The following is a 25,910-nucleotide window of genomic DNA, read 5'->3' on the forward strand; positions in this document are numbered from 1 at the left end:
ATTTGTTTTTGTTCTTTTAAATTTGAATTTAAAAAATTTAAAAAAATAAAATAAAAAAAAAAGACCCACAAATTAGTCAACGGTCTCACAACACCCAAGAGAAGGCAATGTATAAAATCAGAGAACGTAAGAGAAAATGCTGGAAAATCTCAGCAGGTCTTTGACAAAGAGTCATTGGACTTGAAAAGTTAGCTCTTTTCTCTCCCTACGGATGCTGCCAGACCTGCTGAGATTTTCCAGCATTTTTTCTTTAGTTTCAAATTCCAGCATCCGCAGTAATTTGCTTTTATAAAATCAGAGAAGCCCCAGCAGCCTGGGGCACTAGGCCCCTTCACACCTATATTGGACTATATTCTGGAGCATCACACAACAGCACAGCGCAAACAATCTGCTTCCAACAACATTCCCACCTCTATCCCATTAAGCCTCCCAGCATGAGAAAGCTTTCTCGCTTCTTCAACAAATTCACGTGGGAAAAATTCCATTTTGGGCTCTTACTTTCCAAATCAAACTCCAGCAAGAATGAGATTTGTGGCTCTCGCTTTTGGAGGGAGTTCACTGGCTCCTTGATGCCACACTGGGTCAAATGCTGCCCTGATGTCAAGGCAGCCACTCGCCCCTCTGGAGTTCAGCTCCTTTTGCCCAAGTTTAAACCAAGGTTGTAAGGAAGTCAGGAGCTGAGTGGTCCTGGCCAAACCTAAACGGAACGTCAGTGAGCAGGTCACTGCTACGCAAGTGCTGCTTGATTGCACTACTGGTGACCCCTTCCATCACTTTACCGTTGATCAAGAGAAGATTGATGGGCCAGTAATTGACCAGATTAGTTTTGTCCTGCTTTTTGTGTACAGGACGCATGGTGCCAGCGGTGTTGCAGTGCTGGAACAGTCTGGCAGCATATTGCTGGACCATTGTCAGAGTCCATAGCCTTTACAGTATTTGGACTGCAGATGTTCAAGGCAGCGATTGACTCATCACTATCTTCTCAAGGGCAAGTAGGGTTGGACAATAAATACTGGCATAGCCAGCGGTGTCGAAATCCTGAGAGAGAATAAAAACAGTCCAGGATAGTACACAGCCCAACAGCAAATTCATTCATTTATTTAAATTTACGAGTGCGCAATTCTTTTTTCCAATTAATGGACAATTTAGCATGGCCAATGCCCCTACCCTGCACATCTTTGGGTTGACACGCAGACACGGGGAGAATGTGCAAACTCCACACGGATAGTGACCCAGGGACGGGATCGAACCCGAGTCCTCGGCGCCGTGAGGCAGCAGGGCTAACCATTTCCGCCCTGCATTCATTCATTTTGAAACAGATAATTGCCATCTAAAGAAATCTACAGTTTGTTTTATCTTTTTAAAAAATAAATTTAGTGTACCCAATTCATTTTTTCCTATTAAGGGGCAATTTAGCGTGGCCAATCCACCTACCTTGCACATCTTTGGGTTGTGGGGGAGAAAACCACGCAGACACGGGGAGAATGTGCAAACCCCACACGGACAGTGACCCAGAGCCGGGATCGAACCTGGGACCTCGGCGCCGTGAGACTGCAGTGCTACCACTGCGCCACCGTGCTGCCCTATCTTGTTTATCTTTACTTAATAAACGTGGTCCATAATTTGAGCCAGATATACACTTACCTGTACCTTATTTGGCAAAACCAAGATGGAAAGTGATAACCTATTCAATTTCTACACGAGTCTGACTTGGTACAAGAGTTCACCTTGCTACCCACATTCTCAGATCACTGCGCTCATATTCCAGGTCGTGGGAGCATGGGCTAAACTGTGGAAACGCGGTTCAAACCGAGGACACGGGAAATGTGATTACAACGATCAATAAATTTAAACAAAGAAAGAATTGCAAGTGTGGAGAGTAGCCCTTTATTAAATTACTGCGCAATATTCATTGCCAACTCAACTTCGAACCCCCCAAAAAATACTGAGTCTGAGCAGGCAGACAAACTCTCCCCCCTCCCCCCACCAGTGGCCACCCCTCCCTCAAAAAAAACAAAAAACTAATTTGGCAAGATACCACCGAACACCACCACCAACCACCACACTTCGAATGTCGAGTCACAGTCTCTCTCGCTCAAATTGACGAGCAGTTCTGCCCCCAGTCTCGGTCTTGAACTCAATTGAGGCAAGTTCAAAGAGTCCAAATCATCACAGTTTGGGGGAAGACAGCGACTGCAAATGTTGGGGTAAAAGTAAAGGGGGTTTCAAATCACAGCACGGTTTCATTATTTAGAGCACACTGTCAGACACAAAGATCCTGCGGGGTGTTGGTCCAGCCTTTTTTCGTCTTTTGAACACCACAGGAGAGTTTGTCCGCTTGTACGATGAACGTCTTCAAGGTCACGCTTCCATCCCAACAGAAGAGCAGTCTGATTGGGTCAGCAGCAAGCGTTCGAAGGGGAGGGAGTACAAAAGAGTCCAATCAGATGTTCCGTCATACCTGGGTGGCCACCATCTACAGACATACCATACATACAACATAATGTAGTGCAAAACATGAAAGACAACTTATTTGTTCACAGTTACACAGGGATTTGATGTCAAGTTTTTTTTCTTCTTTTTTTCTTCTTCTTAAATATACGAACATTCCACTGAAGGGAGTACATGGCCCTTAACTGGATTGTACCTTGTTATAAACTTACGACATGCTCACAAAGCAAAGCAGGCATTAACTGCTCAGAATAATACTGACTCGTTTCCTTCCTTCCCCACCCCCAATTAATTCTGGTCGTGATGCATCCCGTCGTAGTCCATTATGCTGAGCTGCCTGACGCTCTCCGGACTGGGCAGCTGTAGTTTCATGGGGCCGAGTGAGCGGCCCAGCTCCACGCTGCACTCAGTTTTAAGGGATTCAAAGAGGCTGTCCATCTTGGGCCGCTCGTTGTCACACTGGCTCTCGCTCTTGTTCCTGAACAGCTCGCGGGCCCGCATGCCCAGGAGGCTCTTGGAGCTGGGGTAGGAGCCGACCGTGACCGGGGCTGCAGGCTGTTCCAGGAGGTTCGGGCTGGAGGCACCGTGGCCTTGACCCACCGCCTCGGTGACCGTCGGTGCTGGCTGCGGCTTTCTATTGGGGGACTGGTCAGCCGAGGTGCCGGGGGCCACGGGAGGCTTGGCTTGGCGGCTTTTGGTCTCTGCGTCTGGGGCCTGATCGAATGAGTCAGAAATGGCACCAATGGTTTCAGACCTATTGGTAAACGAAACAAAAAAAGGAGAGATTAGAGCAGCAAAGATCCTTCAACTAATAAAATCCCAGGCTGGAGAAACATTTTGCTCTAGCTGAAATTTTGGGATATAAAAATTACAGCACAGAAACAGGCCATGTAGCCCATCTGGTCTATGCGAGAGTTTGTGTTCTCTACCTTGCGTTATCAAGTACACTCAGCAGAAAGTTCTACCCCTTACCTTAATGGCTCTATCCAACTTTCATTTAAACATAATCTATTTGCAACACCATCCATTTATATGGTTCTGAGAAAATATCCCACGGAATGTCATTCAAGGAATGACATCAAAATCTGACTCCAAGCCAAATGCTGAAGAGTTGTATTGGACTCAAAACATTAACTCTCTGCTGACTTTATCCAGCGCTCTGATTTTAGGTTTACAAGATTACAACTGGTGATCAAAACCTCGGTGAAAGAATTGGGTTTTCAAGAGCAAGTTAAAGGAGGAGCGAGCCGGAGTGGTTTAGGAAAGGAATTCCAGAGCTCAGGGACCCAGGCAGCTAAAGGCGTGACTGCCAGTGATGGAACGATAAAATGTATGGGCAAGCAGAGACCGGGGGGCAAGCAGAGACCGAGGGCTTAAAGGGCTGGAGGAGTTTTCAGGGACACAGAACTGCAAGACCATGGAGGATTTGAAAGCAAGGATGAAAATCCTCAAATAAAACCGATGATATTTTCTGGAGCCAATGCAGCGCAGCAAGCGTTGGGGGTGATGAGTGAATGGGATTTGGCTCAAGTTAGGATACCAACAGCAGCGCTTTGTACCTGTGCAATTTTGTTGAGGGTGGAAGATTAGTGGGCTGCTAGTGTAGTCAAGTCAGAGGTAACAAAGGTTTCAGCAGATGAGTCATAGAATTTACAGTGCAAAAGGAGGCCATTCAGCCCATCGAGTCTACATCGGTTCTGGGAAAGAACACCCCACTTAAACCCACGACTCCACCCTATCCCCGCAACTCAGTAACCCCACCCAACTGTTTTGGACACCATGGGCAATTTATCATGGCCAATCCACCTAACCTGCACATCTTTGGACTGTGGGAGGAAACTGGAGCACCCGGAGGAAACCCATGCAGACACAGGGAGAACATATGTCGGGGCAATGGTGGGGGAAAAAAAAAATCGATGTTAGTACCCTTTGTGGTAGCGAGCTCTTTACCCAGTGAGAATGGTTAAAATGTAGAGGTTTCAGGGCAGCACGGTGGCGCAGTGGATTAGCCCTGCTGCCTCACGGCGCCGAGGTCCCAGGTTTGATCCCGGCTCTGGGTCACTGTCTGTGTGGAGTTTGCACATTCTCCCAGTGTTTGCGTGGGTTTCGCCCCCACAATCCAAAGATGTACAGGGCAGGTGGATTGGCCACACTAAATTGCCCCTTAATTGGAAAAAATGAATTGGGTACTCTAAATTTTTTTTTTTTTTTTTTTAAATGTAGAGGTTTCTCCTGAATTCCTTACAGATGTGTCCCAGTGGTTGATCAGCAATCAGGCGTCACCACCTCGGAGCTTCGTAATCATTCAGGTTTCAAATAGCAAGTTCTATAATTGCAACAATGTTTTGGCCAATATTTCTGCAGCATTTCAGTTAGAATCCTTGCAGCTGGCAGAGAGGAGACACCCAGCCAGTCTGAGCAGCATGAGGAATCCAGGTTGTGGGGTTGTTAGTGCAGCATATCAACTCATTGCATCGCCCAAGATTTACATCAAGCCAACTTAAAAGAACAAAAGCATCTCTCCTTACTTATCCTCCATCGGCCGAGGTGCTCCCTCTGCTGTTGCTGGTTTCTCTGGAGGTGCTGCCCGCTCCAACTTACTGTAGAGTTCCAGGATTTCACACTGTAGAGTTCGCGTTATCCCTTTCTGGGTTTCATAGCGGCTTTCTGCTGCCTGCAGCTCCCCACTGGAAAAAATAGATTCCGTAATGTTCAGTTGCAGCTGAGCACCACCCTTCTCCTCAAACTATAGCCCAACCACCCGCCGAGAAATTGGGAAAACCCTGGTAACAGTGAGAAAACAGTCACGCCTGCCTGATGGCTCAAAAGGATAATTGTACTGTCACTACACTGAGCTCCGAGCCCACCCCACGTCGAGCCCTTCGCCCACCCAGTGCCGAGACCCTCGCCCACTCAATACCTCGCCATGTTCTTGACGTTCTCCAGATATTTCTTTTGCTCACGAAAAAGGTGCTCTTTCTTAGTCAGCTGGCTTTCCAGCTCGGTTATGCGGCGCTGCGATGCCTCAGTCCTCTGTACTTGCTGCTGGATGCGGTGTTTCATTTTCTCTCTCTCTCGGACTAAAGAAATCTGCAACATCTCGGTCTCCGCTGCCTGAACAAAACGTCATGGGGACAAGTTGGATTTAAAAAATCAAAGGATCTTTTATACACATTTACAAAACTTTCTAGGTGAATGACGATGTTTATGTCCACTGAAAAATTAGTCAGAACAATATACAAATTAGTGCCTGATTTTTTTTTTTTGTTGCATCAATCGGAAAAGTTTAGCATCCCATCTGACGGATGGCCCCACTCTGTGCCTTTAGAATGGAATCAGCCCAGGTAAACCAGTCACGTTGTAGTTTCACCCTTCTACCAGCGGAGGCAATGCAGTACCAGCACTGGTGAGAACAGGTACAGGTTAGGTGGATTGGCCACACTAAATTGCTCCTTAATTGGGAAAAAAATAAATTGGGTACTTAAAATTTATTTTTTAAAAGGGTTAGACAAATGGAGGAGGCTCATGTGGATCGTATTGGGCCTATTGTGCTTAATGACCCATTTTTTGCACTGTAAGTATGCATCAAACATAAAGACCTTAAAATAGGAACTGGATTAAGTTTATTGTGCAATTAACAACTTGCATTATGCGACACCGTTAATGTGCAAAAGTGTCACAAAGCACATTACAAGAGCATAATCAAACAAACTTAAATACCAAGTCAAATATTACAACAGTTCAAAGAGGTATGTTTTAGAGTGTCTTAAAGAAGGAGACCAAAATGGAGAGGTTTAAAGAGGAATTCCAGAGCTCAGGGCCCAGGTAGAGCTTGGGTGGCATGGTGGCACAGTGGTTAGCACTGGTGCCTCAATGCCAGGGACCCGGGTTCAATTCCCTGCCTTGGGTGACCGTGTGGAGTTTGCACTTTCTCCCAGTGTGTGCCTGGGTTTCCTCCGGGTGCTTCAGTTCCCTCCCACAGTCCAAAGATGTGCAGGTTAGGTGGATTGGCCGTGATGCACGGGGTTACGGGGATAGGGCAGGGGAGTGGGTCTAGGTAGTGTGCTCTTTCGGAGGGTCGGTGCTGACCTCGATGGGCTGATTGGCCTCCTTCTGCACTGTCGGGATGCTATGGATTGTATGGTAGCTGAAGGAACAGCCACCACTGGGGGGGGCCAAGGGAAATCAGCGATGCGCAAGAAGCCAGAACTAGAGGAGTAGAGATTTTTCGAAGAGTTGTAAGGCAGTAAGAGAATTAGGAAGGAACAAAGTATTGAGGAATTTGAACACCAGGATGACAATCAAATTAGGCATTTTCACCCCTTGCCCACGCTTTCCTTGGTCTGGATTCCCCATTTGCAATGTCACATGGGGTTGAATTGTATTTTTTAATTAATTCTTTCAAGGGAAAGGTGAAATGAAATGAATGAAAATCGCTTGTCACAAGTAGGCTTCAGTGAAGTTACTGTGAAAAGCCCCTAGTCGCCACACTCCGGCGCCTGTTCGGGGATGCCGGTACGGGAATTGAACCGTGCTGCTGGCCTGCCTCCGTCTGCTTTCAAAGCCAGCGATTTAGCCCTGTGCTAAACAGCCCCAGACATTTGTTGCCCATCACGAACGGTCCTTGAGCCGAGTGCTTTGTCACGCCATTGCACAGGACAGTTAAAAGTCAATTAATTTGCTGTGGGTCTGGAACCACATTGATATTAGGGAACCAGGTGGGTTTTTATGACAAGTGTCAATGGTTTCATGGTCACCATTACTGAGAATAGCTTTACAATCACAGATTCTCCATTGAATTTTAAATCCCACCAGCTGCTGTGCCGGGATTTGAACACTTGTCCCCTGGGCATTAGTTTGGCCTCTGGATTACTGGTCCTGTGACATTGCTATTACGCCACTGACTGCCGCTAACTTATCGTGAGCTTGAAATTGAGAAAGTAAGTATTCCCAAGTACAGATTTGACCAATTTCCCAGCTTCGAAAACACCCGAGTTCGCAAGGCTCACACTGCCGATAATCTTACCTTGGTGGAGCCCATCTGAGAGTGTAGTAGCTTCTCCATATGTAGTTCATTCACTTCGCTCAGGAGCAGTAGCTGCTTGTTCAGCCATTCCATTTGCTTCTGGACGGACTGTGTGCTGGTAAACTAGGAATAATTCAACAAGAAGATCAGCCTTCCACTGGTACACCGAGGGGAAGGATGACAAGAGAGATAGGAGCGTAATCTTTTCGTTTTCTCTGGGCTTCCTGCAGCCACAGAACTAAGCAACATGCATTACATCGATAGTGCTGAGCCAACAGTGTAGAGGGAGCTTTACTCTGTATCTAACCCCATGCTGTACCTGTCCTGGGAGTGTTTGATGGGGACGGTGCAGAGGGAGCTTTACTCTGTATCTAACCCCGTGCTGTACCTGTCCTGGGAGTGTTTGATGGGGACAGTGTAGAGGGAGCTTTACTCTGTATCTAACCCCGTGCTGTACCTGTCCTGGGAGTGTTTGATGGGGACGGTGCAGAGGGAGCTTTACTTTGTATCTAACCCCATGCTGTACCTGTCCTGGGAGTGTTTGATGGGGACAGTGTAGAGGGAGCTGTACTCTGTATCTAACCCTGTACCATACCTGTCCTGGAGTATTTTATTTTTGATAAACAATTTTACTAACAACAACAGTATAAAAACAATGTACAAAGAGCAATAAACATAGTGCAATGACCAACTCCATCCCAAGACCCACCTAATTGAGCCCATATTCTACCCTACCCTAACCCTCCCCCCGCCGACGATTAATTCTCCGCGAAGAAGTCGATGAATGGTAGCCACCTCCGGGCGAACCCTAACAGTGACCCTCTCAAGGCGAACTTCATCTTCTCTAGGCCTAGAAAGTTTGCCATGTCAGTTAGCCAGGGGCTTTTAGTCCCTCCAAGCTAGCAGTATTCGTCTCCAAGCTACCAGGGAAGCAAAGACCAAAACGTCAGCCTCTTCATCCTCCTGGACTCCCGGGTCCTTTGCAACCCCAAAAATCGCCACCTCTGGACACATTGCCACCCTTGTTTTCAATACTCTGGACATGACGTCCGCCAACCTCTGCCAATATCACCCAAGTTCTGGACAGGCCCAGAACATGTGAACATGGTTCGCCGGTCCTCCCGCACATTTTGCACACCTGTCCTCTACCCCAAAGAATCTGCTCATCCGGGCCACTGTCATGTGGGCCCGGTGAACAACCTTGAATTGGAACAGGCTAAGCCTGGCGCATGTTGCGGTCACGTTGACTCTGCTCAACGCGTCCGCCCATAAGCCATCCTCCATCTGACCACCAAGCTCCTCCTCCCACTTACACTTCAGCTCCTCGGTCTGCGTTGCCTCCGCCCCCATTAGTTCTTTGTAGATGTCCGAAACGCTCCCCTCTCCCACCCATCCCCTAGACACTACCCGATCCTGGATCCCCCTTAGTGGCAGGAGTGGGAAGGATGATACCTGCCTGCGCAGAAAGTCCCGCACTTGTAAACATCTAAATTTGTTCCCCCTTGTCAACCCAAACTTCTCCTCCAGCGCCCTCAAGCTAGGGAAGCTACCCTTTAAAATCAAGTCCCTCATCTCCTCAATTCCTGCCCTTCGCCATACTTGGAACCCCCCATCCAAGCTCCCCGGGGCAAACCAGTGATTGTCACATATTGGGGACTGCTCCAGCGTACCTCCTCCACTGACTCCAAATTCTCAGGGCTCCCAAACCAGCCCCTTCAAGCTCTCAGAGCAATTGCCAGCGGCTCTATAGCTAACGCGAACAGCAGTGGGGAAGTTCCCTGTCTTGTCCCCCGGTACAGTCTAAAATATTCCGAGGTCGCTGTCCTGGAGTATTTGATGGGAACAGTTAGATGGAGCTTAGCCTTTGCGGTACAGTGGCAGAGTGGTGCCTCAACAGTGCCAGGGACCTAGGTGACTGTGCGGATATGGCATGTTCTTCCCGTGTCTGCATGGGTTTCCTACGGGTTCTCCGGTTTCCTCCCAAAGACCAAAGATATGCAGGCTAGGTGGATTGGCCATGCTAAATGTCTCAGAGGTGTGGTTACGGGGATTGGGCCTCGGAAGGGTGCTTTATCAGAGGGTCGGTGCAGACTTCATGGTTTCCTTCTACACTGTAGGGATTCTTTTTGTTAAATTTTAGAGTACCCAATTCATTTTTTTCCAACGAAGGGGCAGTTTAGTGTGGCCAATCCACCTACCCTGCACATCTTTGGGTTGTGGGGGGGCGAAACCCACGCAGACACAGGGAGAATGTGCAAACTCCACACGGATAGTGATCCGGGGCTGGGATCGAACCCGGGTCCTCGGCGCTGTGAGACGGCAGTGCTAACCACTGCGCCGCCCAAATTAAAGTTTGTTTTCATACAAGAGGTACCTATTGGTCGGAGTACCCTTTTCTCAGTTTTGCAAATTGAAAATAATTGTTTCGGGTTTTTGTCCGGTATGGTATCAAATATCGGAGTCCAGTATCCGAACAGAGGGGCTCCTCTGGGATTAAAAAGTATCCTTCCTAGTTTGGTTTGGGATTATTGAATTATTTAAAGACAGAGTGTTTTACATTTTAAAAAAACTGTTTGGGGTCCTTGCCTGTATCCTAAAAAACATCGCGATCTGGTCCGGTACCCTAACAAAATCCCTCACCTTTTCAGTCATCTGGTTAAGCAGATATGCTGTGTTACATGCTTTGTTATTGGTCTTCTGTAGCTCCAGCTTCAATTCTCCAATCATCTTCTGGCAATCCTGCAGTTTGTTCTAAAAAGAGAAAGAGGCGGAAATTAGAAAAACAAAGCACGATCCAAATAAAGGCCATTGCCGACAGCAACCCTCTTTGTTGACTTTTCCTGGATTCTGTAGCTTTAATTGGTGTACGTGGCTGTTGAGCAAAGAGCAGCTCCTGGTTTCAGCAATGATTTACTTCATTTCAGTATTGGACTAATCTGCGAAATAAGCTGGCCACACTGCCCGGGAGGTTCAAAGGGGAATTAGATAATATACTAGAGAGAAAGAGTGTGACGGCCTCTGGTATAAAGGCAGAGCAGTGGGACTACCCCAGTAGCTGGGAGACAGCTGGCACAGACGTGATGGAGCCGATGGCCTCCTTCTGGGCAGCTACCATTCTCTGGTGTGCAAAGTGCCCAGTTACGGAGTATGTCCTACTGATTGGTCTTCCTAATCTCCAGGCATTAAGCAGCAAGGTTGCATCTCCACTATACAATCATCCTCCACAGACATCTTCCCCATTGCCCTCCCTCTGGCAGAGGAATCAAGTTATTCCACAGAGCATTTGACGAGTTCAATCTACATCCATCACCACAGCCATAGCATCATACAGCGCAGGAGGCCATTCAGTCCATCGCGCCTCTGCCAGCTCGTTGGCAAAAGTCCTGCTCATGGTCCCAGACCTCCAGGAAAAATGTCTCCAAGTCTGCATGCAATTTCCTTTCGAAATTAATATCTAAATCTGCTTCCCCTCACCACCCTTACCGGATCGCAACAAGCTGCTTTCATGTTTTCCTCATCCTCTTTCTTTTGCCAATTATCTCAAATCTGTGTTCTCTGGCTACCAACATTCCGGTCAGTGGAAATAATTTATTTACTTCAGTCGGCCATGGTTTACCTGGAGCTCCTGGCAGCTGGCACGATAGTCACCTCGCTCCTTCTGCAGCTCTGCAATCTGGTTGTTGAGATGCTTGACGATGGATTCCTTCTCTTCCCGCAGTAGTCGATACTTGTTCTGCTCGATGAATAAACTATGCTTGAGCGATCCGATGTCCAATTCCTGAAGCTTCAGCTGGTCCTTCTGCAAGGAGGGTGGGCCACAAGACAGGCAAGAGGTTCAGCTGCTCACAGTGACAAACCTCATTTCCTCTGCACCGCAATCAACGAGGAAAGCGGGAGTGTCTTGACCACCAGCCACCTCGCCCCACCCCACCGCCACCCCTCGAATCTCCCTACCCACCCCACATTAAAGCAAGCTCTTTAAAAAAAACTTCTGGACCTGCCTCTGGCCCCTCCTCTCATGGCAAGGTGCCAGAAGCCCACCTTCCCCAAGTGGGTACTTTGCATGTTTGAGCTAAGAGGTGGTAAATCAGCAGCCTGCCTACTCCAGGGTTTCAAGACAAGGGGGTGGGAACATTACACACATCCAAATTCAGCATGATCTTACATACAGCAGTGCCAGATGAGCTATATTAGTCGCATTGATCGAAGGAGGAACATTGACCAGGGCACATCTTGCGTCTTTGACAAGTCTCAGATCTTTTACGTTCTCCTTGAGTGCCAGATGGGGCTTTTGGTTTGATGTTTAGTGATAGAGAGAGAGAGAGAGAGAGAGAGAGAGAGAAAATCCTTCCCAAATAAATATTGAATCCCAAGAAGGGGAAGCAGAGATGGACGGGGGGAAAAAAAAAAGAGGCGCCCAACTCTCTTACAACCGACACATATAGTCAAACAAGGGTAAAGGAGACAGAACCTATAGTGAGAGCCTTCGTACACGTGTCCAACAAGGCAAGTGTTAAAATTTCATTTTTAAAGCCTCACCATAGCTAAATTTTGTTCCTCCAATGCAGTTGCTTTGAGAATTTTGCGTAGCAGCCGTCTATTCCGAACAGCATGCTGTTCTCGCTTGTAACGTTCGTAGAGTAGCTGGTTGTGCAGTAAAATGAGTTGATTGCGAAGCCGCTGTAGCTCATCCATGGGTACAGAACCTAAGACCAATAGAACAGTCTGAGATCACAAGTGGGGGCCTGAACTAGCCGCAGCCATTTCATGTACATCAGGTACAAAACACTTGCATTTGTATGGTGCCTGAACACCACCAAGGCACTTCACACTGTTTATCAGTCAAAATCTGACACTGATCTTAGGATAGATGACCAAAAGCTTGGCTGAAGAGGCATGTTTAATGGAATGTTTTAATGGTGGAGAGAGGTGCAGGGATTAAGGGAGAGAATTTCAGCGCTTAGAACCTAGGAAACAGTTGCCAATGTTGAGGCAATAATCAGTGGCAAGCAGGAGGAAGGCACGCTGCTGAGGATGACGACTTGAGAGCAGTAAGGCCATGGCGGAGTTGAACACAAGGCTCAGAATCAGAAGATTGCGGTGTTGCCAGGTCAGGGATGAGAGTGGATCAGTGAGCACAGGGGATAATGGGTGAATGGGACCGGCCGCAAGTTAGAACCTAGACAGCAGAGTTCTGGAAAAATAAATGTTTACAAAGGGCGAAGGTGAGAGGTCAGCCTGGAGAACACTGGAACAGCTGGGTGTGGAGGTAACATAGAATTTACATTGCAGTAGGGGGCCATTCGGCCCATCGAGTCTGCACCGGCCGTTGGAAAGAGCACCCTACCCAAACAGCCATCCTATCCCCGTAACCCAGCAATCCCACTCAACCGTTTTAGACGCGGAGGGCAACTTAGAATGGCCGATCCACCTAACCTGCACATCTTTGGACTGTGGGAGGAAACCGGAGCACCTGGAGGAAACCCACGCAGACACGGGGAGAACGTGCAGGCTCCACACAGACAGTGATGGGCTTTTCCCCAGGGTAGAGGGGTCAATTACTAGGGGGCATAGGTTTAAGGTGAGAGGGGCAAGGTTTAGAGTAGATGTACGAGGCAAGTTTTTTACGCAGAGGGTAGTGGGTGCCTGGAACTCACTACCGGAGGAGGTGGTGGAAGCAGGGACGATAGGGACATTTAAGGGGCATCTTGACAAATATATGAATAGGATGGGAATAGAAGGATACGGACCCAGGAAGTGTAGAAGATTGTAGTTTAGTCGGGCAGCATGGTCGGCACGGGCTTGGAGGGCCGAAGGGCCTGTTCCTGTGCTGTACATTTCTTTGTTCTTTGTCCCAAGCTGGGAATCGAACTTGGGACCCTGGAGCTGTGAAACAACTGCGTTAGCCGCCGTGCATAAATGATTGTTGCAGCATTAGGTGGGCTGAGGAACTGGGGCTGATGCCTGCTCCTGAACCACACACTCGTACTCAGATTTTAGAATTTTACAGTATTTTATTTTCACACATTGGAAATTAATGGTTCACTTACAATTGTTATCTTACAGCTGCTTGAAGACCACAACACCAAGCGGTGACCGGGAGGGTCACTCCCGCAAGACAGCATCAGGACTAGGACTAGTATGACCAAAAAAAAAAAAAAACGGGCCCAACATCAAACTCAGAAAGGGTCCTGTTGTGCTTGCCGATTCCCTAGAGTGCGCTCTCGTACAATCAGAGGCTGAGTGCATGGCGAGATCCGATTGTATGTCATTCTGTGGCACAGCCTTCGGGGAACGCTCTTGAGCAAGATAGGAGTTGCGTTCTCAAATTGAAACAGTGCCCAGAATATCTTGGTCTCCTTTTGTTGTGCAGAAGTCAAAACAGATCAGAACCCACTAATCCATGAGCAGGCGGCCTTTATTTCAGCCCACCTTGTCTATCAATTAGTTATTTCTCACTCAGCTGCCTCGTAATCAGCCTGACTGTTAATCGAGCCTTCTCGAAAACTTTATTCTAAAGCCCATCAACCATTTGTACAGGGCCCCAAATAAGTGCAAGTATTTTAGGACACTTAATAGAAAGGAGACAGCAAGTGGGGGCAAGAGTAGTTGTGGAGGGGACAATGGGAATCAAAGGAAGGTTTCCATTTAAAAAAAATAAAAAATGCACTTTTGAAACAAGAGAAGCCACGAGGGAGAAACACTGAAAGAATTCTGCTGCAAAGAGTTTCGATTGACATTCTTTTTCTGCATTTTTAAGATTGTAGGATCCAGTTATTTGATATCATCATTTGCTAATCCCTTCCTTTAAAAAAACCTCTTTAATCTTTTCTCCAAATTTAACTTTCTAATGACTGTAATACTCCTCACTGAGGCTCTGTGACCCTCAAAGCCAATATTCTTACTGGGATTAGGTGACCACCCCAATTCCTAAATGCTCTTGTTGTGATTTACACAATTCTTACATGGCAACAAGACAATGTTCACTCTGCCCACTGCAGAATCTCATTTGGCCTCAACAAAGCTGGACTGACACTCATTCAGTTAATTGTGGTTACGCTTAACCGACACTCCTTCAGCTACCTTGAGCAGCACGGTAGCATTGTGGATAGCACAATTGCTTCACATCTCCAGGGTCCCAGGTTCGATTCCCGGCTTGGGTCACTGTCTGTGCGGAGTCTGCACGTTCTCCCCGTGCCTGCGTGGGTTTTCTCCGGGTGCTCCGGTTTCCTCCCACAGTCCAAAGATGTGCAGGTTAGGTGGATTGGCCATGATAAATTGCCCTTAGTGTCCAAAATTGCCCTTAGTGTTGGGTTGGGTTACTGGGTTATGGGGATAGGGTGGAGGTGTTGACCTTGGGTGGGGTGCCCTTTCCAAGAGCCGGTGCAGGCTCGATGGGCCGAATGGCCTCCTTCTGCACTGTAAATTCTATGATAATCTATGATACCTTGCTCCCAAACCAGTTATTTTACACAATTTATACTGATCTCCACCTCCCAATCTAGTCACTTAAATTTCCGAATGTTGCGGAATCTGGTTCCTACTCCTGCCTCACAAACGCACAAGGGGATGGTTCCATTCAAAAAATAACGTAATGCACAAGTCATACAAAATTTGCACCAGCGAGGAAAAGAACTTCAGAGACGACAGTATGGTCAGTGTCCCCTAACCTGCGACCCCAGCCAATAGAGCCTTTCGAAGCTCAGACAACTCAGTCTTATCTATGTTTGGATTTCTCGCACACTGGTTTGCCCTCTTCCGAGTATCATCGTTCTGCAGGTTTGAAACAGGTTGTTCTCAACACTGTAGCCTCTGGTGGGTAAACCAGAGCACCAGCAATTGTTACCATCAGGAATTTGAGATATCCACACATTAATAGTAACGTTAATTCAAATTTTATATAGGGCACTAGGACTCACAATGTATGGGACTCGCAATTAAAGCTCAGACACTCCAGTGATTTAAAATGAAACACAACTACCATTTTCCTTTCTCAAATTAGTGATGGCTTGCAATTTATAGCTCTGTAATCTTGTGCATTGCGAACGGAGATACCTACTCAATGTATCAATGCCTCATTTCCCCTCTTCAATGATTTTGACTGGCTCAGTGACTGCCCAGTGACGTTCCAAAGTTTCACTACAGCAACATCACGCTTGGAAAATGCTGCTCAGAATCCACTGCGCCATTTAAGTGGCCTGGGGGTGGAACTCGCAATTTATGAGAGCAGGAAATCTGCACAAAATGGTCCCAGGCTGCCGCAGTTGTTTTGGAGCATTATCAAGTACAGGGCAGGAAGAGGTGATAACCTAGCACTTTAACACTGTGTTTATGTCACGCCGCAATGGCTATGCTTAGTGAAGCACTGTGAACTGTTGCTCATTATCAGTAGCTGCATCATTTGTGATTCTTTATGTCAGGTTCACTGGCTAAGCAGTGTAACCCAGAGAACAATCACTATAACATGCACCACATACCTCCAAAGTGTGTCCAGTCTGCAGATTTGCTGGGCAAAGGCAATCTAAATTTGTACACAAAAACAAACAATGAGAAATTGATACTGGTCAAGGACAGGTAACCATTTTACCAACTACAACTTCTCTACGTATGCAAACTCACCGTTAGTACAATGGGTCAGTGACGTGCAGTTGATCACGGGCCCAAAGAAAAATCAACCTGAACTGTGACATCTGGGGTACAAGTCAACAATGAAAGGTCGTAGAGCTTTGGTTAGTAACCATCTAGAGAACTCACTGCCCTCTTTTCCTTAAATTGTCCACAAGTTTCCTTCCTGCAGCTCAGGCTAAGAAATGTGCAGGTGGAAATCGGTGAGAAAATTGGACTGGGCTGCTGCTGGAATGCCTTCAGTGGGCCGGATAAGCCTGATCAAGACTCGTACGTGAAGAATGGGCACTAGGAGAAACGTTAAGAGGGAGATCACATTTGTAGGAGTAAATACTGTTGGGGTCTGTATTGCAAAGTGGTGGGGGGGCTTAAGAGAGTTGCTAAGAGGAAAATGGCTGAGAGAAATATGTTGAATCACGGATGCTGGTTTCCAGGAGACAGTGGAACTGTGCCAGTCTCACCTTGGGCCCAAGACAGCTGTGGTTAAAGCTCTGGGACTGGGACACACACTCTCGGCTGATAATTCTGTACAGTTCTGAGAGAGATCTGCAGTGCCAGAAGTGTCGACGCTCTGAAAAGGGCCCGAATTTACACAACAAGAATGTTCAGCAACATCTTCCAACCATCAGAACAAAAAGAATCACATTGGCCGATTCTTCTTCTCGTTTACTGCAAGTGAACTCTTGCAGTGCACAGATTAGTTGTCAAGTCTGCCCGTGGAAACAATCGATTTTAAAAGTAATTCACTGGATGCAGCACATTCAGGGGCTCAGCGTGAATCGAAGTTGATTCTGTCTTTCACATTGACTAAGGAGAAGCAATGACTTCCACACCAGTAGACAGCTGTGGGTGAACAATTAAGATATTTCATAAACATCGGATCTACAGGTCCAGGGCCGAGTCACAAATCGGAGTTTGGTTAAAGTTTGTGCTGTACATAACGGATGTCAGCGCTGGGCAATAGCACAGGGTGTCCAAAGTAGAAGGCATTCTCTCAGGCCAGGTATAGCAAGCTGAGAGGGAGAGGAAAATATTCTCCTCCCAAGAGAATTATACATGAATGAACCTCCACCAACTTCAGAAGAGGGATTTGCTTATTACAGAATGACATTCCAATTGTCCAAACTGCCTATTATACAAACTCAAACCAGGAAAAACCAATACTGTCTGATTAGGGAAGGTGGAGCTCGAATGGTTGGAGTGAATGCAAGTGTTAAGCTCGCCTCTTAATGATTCTTCCACCCCACTTAATTCACTCAAGATCAGTTCCACGCCATTAACTATATTCTTAGAAGTGGAATATTTAAGATTGGATCAGAAATTTCAAATGGTGGCATGGGTGTTTAGACTGGACAGGTACAGCTTCCACCTGGGAGCACCCGATCACCGATTCTAGAGTTTGGAGACATGGACTAATTATCCGAAAATACCACAGCAATCACTGATTCACACACACACACACACACACACACACGAAGATCATCCAATTCCAACAATTGCAGAATTCGGGTCCATCAGAAAAAACACTTGCTGCACAAGGAATTATCATTGGAGTTGATGCAATACTAACCTTTGAAAGCACAACCCTGGAGTGGGGGTGGTCAGTATTTGGAAGCAACCCACACAAGGTAAAATTTGACAACCATTGCTACCCCGGAAGGTTTATTATGCCGAGGGAGGGGTGTGGGGTGGGAACACAGTAGCAAATCAGAGCTTGGGAGAGGAAAAGAAAATCAGACGTCCTCCCCCACTACCGCACACTGTCAAGTGACCAGTGGCACGACGTTTGGATGCAACGCGCCCGGGCAGTCCAATGGGCACTTTGCGTAGATGCCATGCAGTGTTGACAACCCCTGAAATGTTCTATCTTTTTAAAAAAATTTAGAGTACCCTATTTTCATCCAACGAAGGCAATTTAGTGTGGCCAATCCACCTACCCCACACATCTTTGGGTTAGGAGGATGAGACCCGCAGACAGGGGGAGAATGTGCAAACTCCACACAGACAGTGACCCGGGGCCGGGATCGGACCCCGGTCCTTGGCGCCGTGAGGCAGCAGCACGAACCACCGTGCCAACTCCCGAAACGGTCACCACACTTACAGCTGTGTCACCCAGTCAGCTTTTCTCCTCCCATGCCCATCTCAATAACGAAGAAACAAGTCTTCAAAGAACATGAAGAGAACATTCCTTTTAACGGCTCCTCATGTGCAGTAGGATTCTATACAAGTCCAGGAATTCAAGATTCGCCAAGGACATTGTTGCTTCCAATTAATCAAACAAATCAACCACAGAGTTAGAAACATTTCATCGATTCAGTTAATGATTGGTTGTTAAGTAGCATGGCAGCAAATTCCACACTTACCTGACCATTTTCCTTTGAGTTTGGGACTCGGGCTGCACAGGACAAAGTCTAAAATAAACAGGGGGGGGGGGGGGTTGCACCTTCATTTACCTTTTCCATCTTCATCTTTTAGTAACAAAAAATATATTTTGCTGGCAATTTGTAGCAGCCTCCGCACAGCAGAGGGAGCCCTGCCTGCCAAACAGCCATGATGTGGAGATGCCAGCGTTGGACTGGGGTGAGCACAGTAAGAAGTCTTACAACAACCAGGTTAAAGTCCAACAGGTTTGTTTCAAATCACTAGCTTTCGGAGCGCTGCTCCTTCCTCAGGTGAATGAGGAAGCTCTACATACCTCTTCATTCACCTGAGGAAGGAGCAGTGCTCTGAAAGCTAGTGATTTGAAACAAACCTGTTGGACTTTAACCTGGTGTTGTAAGACTTTTTACTGTTCCAAACAGACGGTCACAGGCTGGAATGCGGACGGAGGCAGCGCAAGGCTACAGCTCATCAACAATAGTCGGGAAAGATATCAATTAGGGACTGGAGTCCATGGCAGTAGTCCATGCATTTTCTTAAAAAGAAAGTTTTGAAGAGGTGCAACAGAAACAAACCTTCTGCTATATTGTTCTCCTAACTTTCTGGAACAAGTGGGCAGCACGGTGGCGCAGTGGGTCAGCCCTGCTGCCTCGTGGCGCCAAGGTCCCAGGTTCGATCCAGGCTCTGGGTCACTGTCCGTGTGGAGTTTGCACATTCTCCCCGTGTCTGCGTGTGTTTTGCCCCCACAACCCAAAGATGTGCAGGGTAGGTGGATTGGCCACGCTAAATTGCCCCTTAATTGGAAAAAATGAATTGGGTACTTTATTTTTAAAAACTTTCTGGAACAATGCCAATGGGAATTTGATCAGGTGGAGAGAAATAAACATCTCTGAATAGGACAACTGGCAATACTTGTGGCTTTATTTGCAATGAAGGAAATATCTTCACATGGTTGGATGCAAAATCAAAATGTTCTGAACCTTCCTAAAGACTTGCATTTATAGAGTACCTCACTATCTCAGAACATTATAAAGCACGGAGTGATCTTGGTTGAGGGATTAATCACGCCCAGGACACTGGGGAGAACTCCACTGTTCTTTGGTGATTTTTTTCTTTTACAATAAAATTTAAAGTAGCCAATTATTTCTTTTTTCCAATTAAGAAGCAATTTAGCGTGGCCAATCCACCTACCCTACACTTCTTTTGGGTTCTGGAGGCGAGACCCATGCAGACAGGTGGAGAATGTGCCAACTGCACAAGGATAGTGACCCTGAATCGAACCGGGTCCTCAGCGCCCTGAGGCAGCAGTGCTAACCACTGTGCTGCCATGCCGCCCTATCTGCTCTGCATTGATAAGAGTGCTGTGGAACCTTTGTATTCACCCGAGGGGGAAACGGGTCTTGGTTTACCACCTTGTTGGAAAAGACGGCACCTGTGACAGTGCAGTGCTCCTTCAACACTGCAATGGGATTCCTACCATTCCCTTCCATCTTACCTGCTAAGCTCCTTCACATGTGCATCCCCTCCATGCTGAATGAGCTTGTCCAGCACGTCAAGGGGCGAGATCGATGAACACGACTGGGACAATGAATCCTCCAATTGCTCTCTCGCTACCTTTTGAAGCTCAGAGGTCTTCTGCTTGATGAAGAGATTCGCCGTCTTTGGCAAGGCCAATTCAAAAAAGTGTTCGTATGGGAGGGGCTGACCACTACTAAGTGGAGGGTGCCTCAGTGCCTGGACCTTTAACGGGGGGCTGGGTGTAAAAGCTTCCAATGTCGTCGACCCTGCTTTGAGTGCCTCCTGCTTGATTAGGCTTCCAGAAAAACTTTCACCTGGCTTGTCGATGGGCATGAACCCCTGTTTGATGGGACACTGCTCTTGCAAGTGAGGGTCTGACGCTTTGCAAGTTGTAGTTAGGGCTTTCTGGAGCTCGAGGCACATTCCCTGCTCAGTGGCTGAAGAATACAAGTCCTGCTCACGTTTCATCTGAGGGCCAGTGAGTGTTTCAGTCCTGTGCTGAAATGGGGAGTCGAATCCTCCTCGAGTAACCAGGGACTGTAGATCCACGGGTGTAATTTCAGAAAGTTCATCAGCAATAGCAGCTGCCAAGGTAAAAATACATCTTTAATTCAGTAAAACTCCCAGCACTGGTCTAATTATACCATCTCTCCATCCAATCAAGAGTAGTTCTGTTCTAGGTCCCCACAGTAAAGTGACATGAAAAGAAACTTACATCTATATAGTATCGTTAACACAGTAAAGTGACCCAAACAGTTCTGGGCCACATAATGAGATATTGAGGAAATGTAACCAAAAGCTTGGTCAAAGAGGTCAGTTTTTAAAGAGGGTCTTGGAGGTAGGGAGTTGGAAAGTTTGAAGCCACAGCTTAATCCTCAAGGTCGAGGCAGCTGAATTCACGGCTGCCTCAGGAGGGGTGAAAGAAAGCAGTGTTAATGAAATTGCGGATAATAGCAAATCGAAGTTTCTTGAACTCCATTCCTGAAGAAGCAGTGATTAATTGCCAGGGCCACTACCCCTACTCAAGACGGATATGACCCCAAATATCAGGAACTACTTTTATCTCGCTGCATATCATCATGAGCCCGGATTGAACTGCAATGCCACTGTGAAATTTTAGTGACAAATATCTTTCTCTTTGAGGTTAGCGAAGGATCCCTCATGATATTGCTCACCAATGGAAATCAAAACCGTGAGCAAGTGAATTTCTTTTTGTCAAAAATATATCACGACTTCAATCATTTTGTTGATGTGGGTTAAAACTTGCCCTGGGGCTAAAATTTGAATCAATTTTTGAAACAAATCTGGTATTAAAAGTCTAATGATATTGAAATGATTTTTGATTATTGGAAAAACCCATCTGGTTCGCTAATGCCCTTCAGGGAAGGAAATCTGCCGTCCTTACCTGGTCTGGCCTACATGTGACTCCAGATCCACAGCAATGTGGTTGGCTCTTAAATTCCCCCTCAAGGGCAATTAGGGATGGGTAATTAATGCTGGCCCAGCCAGCTACGCCCACATACAGTGAAGAATTTTTTTTTTTTTTTTTTAAAAAGAGGGAGGGGTAGAGATGGAAAGTCCTTCATTATCTTGTCGCTCATTAGATTTCAGCACCGCTGCTCATCATTTACTACATTTAGCATGAGAACCATACCTTCTTCATTTTCCTTTTCCATTCCATCCTGTAGATTCAACCCCTTTATAACCTCCGACAACTCTTTCAAGGATACGGTTTTGACATTCTCATTCTCCAACCCTGAATACAAACAAAGCAGAAAAATATAGAAATGTGCAGCAACTAACATGGGAAACAATACCAAGTTCAGTTGGGCAGAGATCAGAATTGTTGATTCCAATGCACTGATTGGTGACTTGATAGTCCAACTATTAGTGCAATGAAAAAGCACACACCAGGTGTGTAAATGAGGGAAATGCATTTGACGTCGTCAATTTGGGCACAAGGCTTTTGATAAGGTCCCTGCTAGAGAGGATTAAGAGCCCATGGGATCCAAGGAAACTGCAAATTGGATCCAAAATTGGCAAGAGTGGCAGGCAGCAGAGGGTGATGGTCGAGGGATGTTTTCCAGTCTGGAAGCTTGTGTCCGGAAGCCTGTCTCCAGTGGGGTCCCGCAGGCTTCCGTGGTGGGGGCTTCAGTGGTGGGGTCCTTGCTGTTTGTGGTTTATATAAATGATTTTGACATGAATGTAGGATGGTTCATCAGTAAGTTTGCGGCTAATATGAAAATTGGTGGCGTGGTAAGTAGTGAGGGGGATCGACTTCGATTTCAAGCCTTAGACGGGCTGGTCAGATGGGCTGATCAGTGGCAAATGGAATTCAATCTGGAAAAGTGGGAGGTGATGAACTTGGGCAGGACAAACAAGGCGAGGGAATAAATGATGAAGAGCAGAACCTTGGGAAGCCCCAAGGAGCAGAGGGTCCTTGGTGTACATGTACACCGGTCCCTTAAGGTAGCAAAGCAGGTGCATACAGTGATTAAGATGGGATATGGTGCAGCACGGTGGCGCAGTGGGATAGCCCTGCTGCCTCACGGCGCCGAGGTCCCAGGTTCGATCCCGGCTCTGGGTCACTGTCCGTGTGGAGTTTGCACATTCTCCCAGTGTTTGCGTGGGTCTCACCCCCACAACCCAAAGATGTGCAGGCTAGGTGGATTGGCCACACTAAATTGCCCCTTAATTGGAAAAAATGAATTGGGTACACTAAATTTATTTTTTAAAAATAAAAAAATATATATATATACATAAATCATATTCTGTGTACATAACGGCAAATATACTACGTTCAAAAACCCAATAAAAAACATTTATTAAAAAAAGATGGGATATGGTATACTTGCCTTTATTAGCCGAGGCATTGAGTTTAACAGCAGAGGAGGCTATGCTGGAACTGTATAAAATGTTGGTTAGGCCACAGCTAGAGTAGTGTGTGCAGTTCTGGAACCCACATTGTAGGAGGGATGTGACAGCACTGGAAAGGGTGCAGAGGAGATTTACTAGGATGTTGTCTGGGCTGGAGAGTTTTAGTTATGAAGAGAGATTGGATAGACTGGGGTTGTTTTCCTTGGAGCAGCGGAGACTGAGGGGGGACATGATTGAGATGTGTAAAGTATGAGGGGCATAGATAGAGTAGACAGGAAGAAACTTTTCCCCTTAGTGGAAAGGTCAATGACCAGGGAGCGTAGATTTACGGTAAGGGGCAGGAGGGTTAGAGGGTATGTGAGGAAAAACAATTTTTACCCAGAGGGTGGTGGGAGTCTGGAACTCGCTGCCTGAAAGGGTGGTGGAGGCAGAGACCCTCAGAACATTTCAGTAGTATGTAGTTGTGCACTTGCGATGCCAGGGCAGGCAAGGCCATGGGCCAAGTGCTGGGGAATGGGGTTAGAATAGTCAGGTGGTTATTTGTAGCCAGTGCAGACGTGATGGGACGAAGGGCCTTTCGTGTGCTGTCGGCCTCGACGACTCAGCCCATGAGGGTATGACGATGGAGTAGGTGCAAGACAAAATTGGACAAGTTGGTGCTTCCTTCTCTAAAACAAAGGACAGATGCTCTAATTGATGCCTTGAAACTCAATGAGGGGGTTTGATAGGGTAGAAAAGATGCTGCCACAAGTGGGGCGAGATGAAAACTAAGGGCCATAAACATAAGGCTGTGACTATGAAATCGAAGGAATTCAATAGAAACTTCTTTACCCAGAGAATGGTACACTCTGCCCGTTGGGTTCGTCACGACAAATGGCAATGCTGCATTTAAGGGGGGAACCTGATATGCATGAGGAAGATGGTATGGATTTGCTGATTGAGAGAGATCAAGAGGGGCAGGAGGAGGCTCTCGTGGAGTATAAACAACACCACAGGCCAGGTAGGCAATGCGGCCTGTTTCTGTGCCTCTCCCGTGCCATGAAAACAAGTTCTAGAAGCAAACTTCTTTCCCACCTATCTGTTTATCTGCACATTGGAAACGTACATCCCAGAAGGGCAGAGCACTTCAAACGAATCAGAAACGCACAAACCACTCACCACACGGGCTGTCAGCCGTTCCTTTATCACTTGTCACGTGTCGCTGTTTGATTAAGGGCTTTCCACACTCCAGTTTAACATCCTGCAACAGCAATAAAAAAAAGACAGGGTCGTATTACACCACGTGGTATTAAAAGGAACTTTATACAAATAGATATTAGGAATGCAAGGGTTGAATTAAGAACACTGGAGTCTGTGACGGTTAGCATTTATGTTGTAATTAATGCTTGCTACACAAGCTAAAAGGCTCCAAACCAAATAAACCCTGAATGCTTCAAATTAAAGGATCATATTGCATAGGGAAAACAAAACTGAACAAAATATCAAAGCCACATTGGTGGAGAATAGCCTCGGACTTATTGTTCTTGGAAAGTGGGCAACAATGATAAAGGGAGCATTTATTGTCCTCTCCAAGTTCTCCTGATTCAGAGTCAACCACATAATCGGCCTGGTTTATGTGGAATTCCAGTCTTAAAAAAATAAATTTGAATTATTTTTTTCCAATTAAGGAGCAGTTTAGCGTGGCCAATCCACCTAATCTGCACATTTTTGGGTTGTGGGGGGTGAGACACGGTGAGAATGTGCAAACTCCACAGGGGCAGTGACCCAGGGCCGGGATCGAACTCGGGTCGCCGTGCTGCCCTTGGAATTCCCGTCCTGGGAGAAGTTATAGTAGGACTCTTCCTAAAAATAGATTTGTGACCCAGTTGGATGTTTAAGCCACTTGGGTCTTTACCATTTCAGTGTACGCATTTCCATATTTATCAAATTCAGTTTCCCAGCTTGCCTTGTCGTGATTTGAACTTGTGACTTCTCAGTCCAGGAGCACAGTGGTTGGGATAGCTCAGCACAACTTTTCTCAAACTGGGGGCCGTAAACACTTTCCAGGGTGGGGTAATCTTCAAACTATTCGGGCAGTGCCCGAGAGAGGCGGCTGGTAATGGATTCAGTGAGAGCCTGGAGCAAAGTGCAGTGGCCACAATGCAGAGTGGGTGGACTGCCTTGCCCTCAAAGGGGAGCACGCACGGAGTAGATAACACAGTGGCTAGCACTGCCGCCTCACAGTGCTGGGGACCCAGGTTCGATTCCAGCTTGGGTCACTGTCTGTGCGGAGTCGTCACGTTCACCCAGTGTGTGCGTGGGTTTCCTCCGAGCGCTCCAGTTTCTTCCCACAGTCCAAAGATGTGCAAGTTAGGTGGATTGGCCATGCTAAATTGTACTTTAGTGTCCAAAGACGTGCAGGTTAGTGAGGTTAGGGGATAGGGTGGGGGAATAGGCCTAGGTAGGGCGCTCTTTCAGTGGGTCAGTGCAGACTCGACGGGCCAAATGGCCTCCTTCTGCACTGTAGGAATTCTGAGGTTCTAGAACAGTGGCATGACGGTCATCAGGTAGACCCATAGTTATAAAGACTGGTGGTCCATGACAGGCGAGTTCAGCCTTGTTTGCAAAGCAAATTTTTTTCTCTCCAATATTTAAACTCAGGCAAGGGTACCTAAATACAAATTTGCCCAGGTATTATGAGCATCATTTAGATTGTCGGAGCAAGATTATCAACCCATTTGAAAAGGGGTCCTCCACCTACAATTGTTTGAGAATCACTGGACTCCGAGGAAAGCCCCTTATCATCAGACTGGAGACTGTGCTCAATGCATCCAAATCAACAAAACCAGCAGCTGTGAAAATGGCTGAACAAGTTTGGAAAGGATTCAAACAAATGCATGGTGGAGGCATGGATACGAAGATTGGTGGAGTTGTGGATAGTGAGGAGGGATGTTGTCAGCTGCAAAGAGACATAGATAGGATGCAGACCTGGGCTGAGAAGAGGAGATGGAGTTTAACCCTGAAAAGTGTGAGGTTGTCCATTTTGGAAGGACAA

At 46.8% G+C, this 25,910-nt stretch overlaps 1 protein-coding gene across 2 annotated transcripts in view; it reads right to left on the minus strand.

Moving 5' to 3' along the window:
* Nucleotides 1–1,864: 1,864 nt before the first annotated feature.
* Nucleotides 1,865–25,910, minus strand: part of tsc1b (TSC complex subunit 1b) — a 69,057-nt gene continuing 45,011 nt past the window's right edge. For both annotated transcript variants that reach the window (XM_072488853.1, XM_072488852.1), the window contains exons 12-22: nt 24,035–24,116; nt 21,654–21,755; nt 19,977–20,583; nt 15,955–15,998; nt 12,017–12,183; nt 11,094–11,276; nt 10,118–10,228; nt 7,478–7,600; nt 5,372–5,565; nt 4,980–5,138; nt 1,865–3,205 (exon numbers count right to left, since the gene is read on the minus strand). In XM_072488853.1, coding sequence (XP_072344954.1) covers nt 2,740–3,205; nt 4,980–5,138; nt 5,372–5,565; nt 7,478–7,600; nt 10,118–10,228; nt 11,094–11,276; nt 12,017–12,183; nt 15,955–15,998; nt 19,977–20,583; nt 21,654–21,755; nt 24,035–24,116 — 2,238 coding nt within the window. In that variant the 3' untranslated portion in view covers nt 1,865–2,739. The remainder of the gene's footprint in view (nt 3,206–4,979; nt 5,139–5,371; nt 5,566–7,477; nt 7,601–10,117; nt 10,229–11,093; nt 11,277–12,016; nt 12,184–15,954; nt 15,999–19,976; nt 20,584–21,653; nt 21,756–24,034; nt 24,117–25,910) is intronic.

This window comes from Scyliorhinus torazame, chromosome 22 (assembly GCF_047496885.1).
Source record: "Scyliorhinus torazame isolate Kashiwa2021f chromosome 22, sScyTor2.1, whole genome shotgun sequence".
NCBI classification, from domain to species: Eukaryota; Metazoa; Chordata; class Chondrichthyes; order Carcharhiniformes; family Scyliorhinidae; genus Scyliorhinus; species Scyliorhinus torazame.